Below are 6,574 nucleotides of genomic sequence, written 5' to 3' on the forward strand. Positions count from 1 at the left end.
ACAGCATAACTTGCAGACCAGCACAGGAGAAAATCCAGGGAGAGATAACAGCAATTGGCAACAATAGAGCGGCTTGTTTTTCATGGAGAAAGCAGCCGTGAAGAAAAAAGCCGTGAAGAAAAAAGCGTGGAGAAGCGGCGAACATTCAACGCCAGCTTACTACTTACCTGGAGAGCGTCCTCTCCAGGTAAGTAGTTGTTTTGTGTGGGACCTCATCAGTTTGGTTTTGGAGGAATTTTGACGCTTTTATTTACAGTGTTGCTTCAGTTCATTGAGGTTTGCAGGCATTTGTTTCTACACAGCCCTCTTATGGTTCCGTTACAGTATTTTAATCAGATTGAGGTCTGGACTTTGACTGGACCGGTGCAATACTGTGTTTCTTTGTTGGAGATCAGCTGCTGTGTTTAGGATCATTGTCCTGCTTCATCATGACCCAGTTTGGTCCTGGTTTCAGCTGTCAGACAGATGGCCTCACATTTGGCTCTAGAATCCTTTGGACTAAAGAGGAGTTCATGGTCGACTTCATGTCTGCAAGGTGCCCAGGTCCTCCACCACCATGCTTGATAGTTGGTATAAGGTGTTTGTGCTGACATACTGTGTCTGGTTTTCTCTAAACCTAGCACTGTGCATTATGGGTAAACATCTATACTTTGGTCTTGTCTGTCTGAAAGACCTTTTCCCTGAAGTCTTGTATGTTCATTCCTGGACAGACTGGCAACTGTCCTGAATGATTTCCACTTGCAAATAATCTTTCTAGACTCCAAATAGTTTGTAAATGAACTTTAACCCTTCCCAGATTAATGTGAAGCTATAGCTGTTTTCTCTACATTTACTACTGATGTCTTTCCTGCTTGGCATTGTGTTAACACACACCTGTATGCTCCAGAGCAGCAAACTACCTTTGTTCTGATATCCAAAACCCCAGAATTAAAAGAGGGTGGATTTTCTTCTTCCCATAACTGTACTTGCAGTAAAGTGTATAGTAATTATTTCATACAAATCTGACTAAATGGTTTCTTACAGAACCATTTAGTCAGATGGAAATTAGTTACCTTTGCTCCATACAAACAGCTTTTCGCCACTCACCATCAGAACACAAGCTCTGTAAATACATGTATGTGTCTGTATATGTGTACATGAAGATGACAATCAGTGAGTAGGAGGCTTCACTGACCCTCGCGGCTCTGTTCTCTCTGCAGCACCTGTTGGGAATCGAGGTTTGTTTCACACTAGTCGAAATAGCGGGCTCCCAGCAGAATTTTATTACACTGATCTCCCAGGAGTTGGCAAAAATGTGCAGAGTCCCTATCTGCACAAAACTTCTTCCAGGAGCTTTTACCGTAGTGGGAAAGAGTGCCAGTTTTTTTCATTAACGAGTCCAGTGTTCACACAGTGTTAATATGACCTCCTCTTACAGAATTTTATTCTAATTCCTGCTCTGTTATTTGTTGGGCAATCTTTAACACCTTTATGTCTCCTTCTCTGCTCCTTTCCTGTCTTCTAATTTCTTCTCAGAGCATCACCTCTGCACAATCAATGCTGTCGAGAAAGACTTGCTAAAGGGCCAGGAGACGGGAGAATGATGGCAGAGAGGTCAGCAGGAAGTGGCCTCGAGGGAATGGATGGAGGAGCAAACAGCTGGATGACTAGCTAGTTAGATGATGGGGAAAGGCTTAACGGGAGGATTGGCTGACATTTACCTGAGGGAGAACATTTATATTAGCGCCTGATGCTCCACCCTCTCCGGGAGCTCGGGGCAAACAGGGCTGTCATTTACTCAGGGGGGTGGGGGGGATTACTAAACCATCTAAAACACACAGTGATTTCCACACACTGCATAAGATATATTATTCAGGGTGTTTAATTTGCCTCCATGCAGCCATCTTAGCTCATGAAAAGGAGACATTTCCAATCAAATAGCAGATGGCAATCAGCTACTGTATACTGCCTACAAACAACATGCCAAGGCTAATGGAAAATGTCTGTTTCATTTATGTAGCATGTTCCCAGAAAACTTGAAAGATTCCCATAAAAATAATAGAATATTTTAGCGTAGTTTTAGTCACGAGGCTGAAAGCAATCCTTTTGTTTCCATATTGAAAACTGCTTTACGTTACATATGAAGTCTGTGGGTTTTGAAACAACATTACAGATTCAATCTTTGGAACTCAGCTGAAAACCATTTTCTACCAAAGGTAAATGCAAAAAAAATATTTCAGATGTATTTGTGCTATTTATGCACGCATTCATCAGCCTATCTTTTCCATCGTCCTCATTTATTTCGCCTCTGCTTGACCATCGATGTCTGCGCGACCCCTACCAGCAAAATCTAACCGTAGTGATGTGGAGCCCTGCAGGTCAGCGGCTCTCTGTCTGATCCTCTATCAGGTCTAATGCAGCACAGTCTTGTTTGCAGCACACTTCACAACAAGACTGCTCATCCTGAATCCGTGGGTGATGGCTCGAAACTCAGCTACTGGTTTAAATAGGAGTACTGGATCAGAAAAGATGTGAGCGTGTGTGTGTGTTTGTGTGCAGATCAACGATCAGCTCAGTACAGAATCAATGAAACAGAGGGAAAAACTGTAGTCTTACAAAAGTTGACATTAAATAGTCATATTTTGAGGAGTTTATTAACCAATTAAATGTAACTTTATGACTACTGATGGGTTAATTCAATGACAGAAGCAGAAACTAATTGTCAGGAGGATTTGAGTGACTTAGACAAAGACGAAATTATGATGTTTAGATGCCTTGATCTTTGCATCTCCACACCTGCAGCACAATGCAAAGTAAAAATGGTTCAAGAATGGTTTGAGATGATCAGCTGCCTTCTAAATTCTCCAGATTGGAATTATAATTATGAGATGGAAAATACAACCGTGATCAGCAAGTGTTGCATTCCTCTTTTTTGAGACAGAATTAATGACTCTTTAGTTTGCTAAAAAGAAGAAGAAATGAAACACCTTAAAGTGTATCTACCTTGATCAGTGGGAATGAGGGGGACATCCTTTGCAGCAGGAGAGACGCAGAGTATCTGGTTGCTGTTAACTTGCCCTTCAACCTCTGTCAAGTTGCCAAAGGAGCAGGTTATGCCTGCAGAAAGGTCTGGAACATCTGTGACCTTCACCAGCAGCTGCACATGGAACATAAACAATACCAATAAAATTTTGGGCATGGATCAGTATTAGTTAAAGAAAAAAAACTCACATTTTCTGGCCCTGATACGTGCCATTATTTATCAATATTTATCAAAGGAATAGGTACAAATGATTTTGCTCAACAATAACTAATATTAAGCAAGAACATTGGGAAATTTTGAGCAAAAATTCTAAAAACAAAACAGCATCTTGAATGCCAAACAGAAGGAAAAAAAGAACACACTGCTGTTGGCAAAGCTGCCAACCTGCTTTGCCAAGAATTGTTTCTGTGATTTTTAAAGTCAGCATACGACAGAAATAAGATTGTATTCATACTCTATACTTACACTTACCCATGGAAGTTGTAATTTCAGAGCCATATAGGAAAATCATGACCAGGTATACAGTATGTATAGAGAAAATTGGATTAGAAATAGTCACTATAGGCAGGTAGAGCATATTTTTATATTTTTTCTAACAACTGCCTTTGAAATTACAAGGAAGGGCAGGTGCAGGACATAAAAACAATATTTCCAGTGCATGTGCAATATACTATGCATAGGAAAATGCTCATACAAGTATTTGAAGTCATCCTCTGGGGAGCAGTGACACCGGGGCTGGACTGTTCAGCAGCTCTTATCTATAAATAAATATATTCTGCACAGGGTGTGTGTGATCCCGCTCTCCAGCCCAGAGAAGCAGTCTGGATAATTATCACCATGGCATTTCACAGCCTTGTTCCATTAGCTGTTATTTTCGGGCCACAACGTTTAAAGTTTTTCTTTGTTTCATCTGCCTTTTACTAAACACCACAGGGCTACAGGGACAGGCGAGGCAGCTGAGAGGCTTAACTGCAGGTCTTTCATGAGACGCAACCGCCTAGGCGATGGACTACACTGCCTCCCTCGTTAGCCGCCTTCCTCTGATACCCGTTGAGAGGAGGGATGATTTCGCTTTTTCTGCTGAGGACCTCTCGTCTTCCCCTGTTTTACTTTTCCCATGTTTGTGTTGCTTCGCTCCGAGGTGCCAGAGAGATCCTTGATTACAGCAATCACAGCAATCAATGTCTTTTGTTCAATTTCGAATTTCCAGAGTAACCTCTCACATTAATTAGCTCTCATCATTGGCAGACACGCATGTACAGATAAACAGTCATAAATTTGCTCATACACACATTCCCACACACACACACACACAGACTGTACGGCTGGAACATAAAATAACATGTCTGAGTGTGAAGCTGTTGGTCTTTTTGTTCTTCTGTCTTCCATGATAATGATGATGATGACGATGATGATAAAGACGATGATGATGATGATGGTGGGGGTGGGTGTTTTTTGCAGCTCCGCAGCAACTAGCGTAATTGGCGGACGATTTTTAGCAAAGGTAATTTGATTCCCCCCCCCATTTCTCTGTCTGTCCTGGTACCCATACGAGGAGGCTGTGTTGTCATGGAGACGGCTGTCTGGCCCTCTGGAATTTGCAAACTGTATGAATTAGCTCCGAGAATGGTGAGGTAGAATGACCCTGTTGCAACTATGGCTGCCGTGAAAGACAAGATTAATTGCTTGCATGTAATAAAGTCCTCTTTGCAAAGTGGACAACAAGGTGAAATAATCTGAATGCAACTAAAACAATATGCACAAATAATGCGTCACAGCTGTTAAATTTCAAGAGGTTTGAAGTCTGCGCACACAAAAAAAGCACCATTCAGGGTTAACATCATAAGTTCATGATAAAAATCAGTTTATAAAGTAACAACAGAAAACGATCACAGAAACATGCTCTGGTCCTGAGGGCTCATGTACGGAGAGTGCAAAAGAATGTGTGAGCTGTTTTCCACACAAAAGTTCAGACATATCAGTAATGAAATCAAATGGAAATGTGCGCCACTTCACATCAGCTTCATGACTGGCGTATGCATGTTTCTACAGTTATTCATACCTTTGTGACACTTAAAGGGAATTTTTAGAAGATTATTGTATTAATACTATTACTGCAGGATTGATGTTTTTAAGCAAACGCTGAAGTGTGAAATGAGTGTGTATTCAGAAACCAAGAGGTATTTTCTGGCTCAAGATGACAAATGGCTGCTGCTTTAAGTTTCCAATGGCAGCCTTGTCGGAACTGTGTTCAGAGCTGTGAGAGCAGATTTTCCTAATGTATTTGGAGCTATTGGTAAAAAGAGCATAATCACACAATAAATATATTTATGTTATCAGGAAGAATCTTCATTTAGTCGATATACAAATTGTTATGTGCAAATGCTACTAACCAACAATGTGGCAAGGTGGTCTTGTTTAACACACTGTTCATTCATTCTAATGAACAGCATGATCGGGAACAGACTGTGAACTGGCTCAGTGCAGGATGTTTGAGTTTTTGGTGAGTAAATTTATTTAATTGTCCTAATATTAACCCACAGGATGTGCGCCCAAACATCATCCTGTCTTCACAGCATCAGTACCAGAGAGTGGTTAAAGAGACTGATTCCTGCTTTTTGCTGGTTAATCTACAGCTTCAGAACGTTCTATCAAGCCTGAGTGCCTCTGTATTTACAGTAGTTATGTCAATAAACAGATGCATGAAGTTTGAAATGCCTCAGCCTATTTACCTATTTAAACATAGGCATGTCAAAGCATGTATCCAATTAGCAAACACAGGGTTCGTACATCTGTCTCACATTGTCTATAATGTTAAAACATTACACTGGGGTTTTATTTTTATTAGACTGCTAGAATTAAAAATATATGATTAACTTTACATTTCCATATGTTGCAGTCTGATCACCAGCCAAGAGCAGTATGCCAGTGAGTCTATGGCATCGCAGCAGTATAACACAGTCACAGCAACTCACCGCTGGCATCAGCCTCTCACGGTGAAGACACTTATGCTGATTCTACAGTGTTAAGCTGCTGCTCATATATAAGGTTTATACAACAGGAGCTATTTAGTTAGACGCATCAACCCCAAACTCTTGATTAAACTGATTGGCTTGAATTAAATGCAACCATATTTTATTGCCCAACATTGTCAGTAAAGTCACCCTAGTGTTAAATTGATATAATAAACATCAAGCAGCACTAGTTTGGCAGTCTGATCACAAGCCAAGCCTGGACAATCAAGCTGCTCCTGCTGTTGAAAAGTTTTTCGTGACAAGTGCTATACCATCTGTGCAGTGACACACAAGTATGCAATCAGTGTACACCACCATAGTATGAGGGGCCGTTTAGGACAAAATGTACGTTTAGTCTCTCACACACTACAAAAAATTCACGCAAACACAAAAAATATTCACGCACACTCAAAAAATATTCAAATTGTGTATACACACTACTAAAATGCCACACGCATACAAATTTTATCTTTCTCGCACACATACACTGTACCGACAACTCGCACACACACACAAATGTTAACTTTCTCGCACACAC

At 40.8% G+C, this 6,574-nt stretch overlaps 1 protein-coding gene across 3 annotated transcripts in view; it reads right to left on the reverse strand.

Moving 5' to 3' along the window:
* The window catches only part of plxna2 (plexin A2), a 226,970-nt gene that overhangs the window by 81,489 nt on the left and 138,907 nt on the right, over window positions 1–6,574 (reverse strand). For all 3 annotated transcript variants that reach the window (XM_017419193.3, XM_017419192.3, XM_037976969.1), the window contains one exon: window positions 2,983–3,136. In XM_017419193.3, coding sequence (XP_017274682.1) covers window positions 2,983–3,136 — 154 coding nt within the window. The remainder of the gene's footprint in view (window positions 1–2,982; window positions 3,137–6,574) is intronic.

The sequence above is a fragment of the Kryptolebias marmoratus genome, linkage group LG8, assembly GCF_001649575.2.
Source record: "Kryptolebias marmoratus isolate JLee-2015 linkage group LG8, ASM164957v2, whole genome shotgun sequence".
Lineage (NCBI taxonomy): Eukaryota > Metazoa > Chordata > Actinopteri > Cyprinodontiformes > Rivulidae > Kryptolebias > Kryptolebias marmoratus.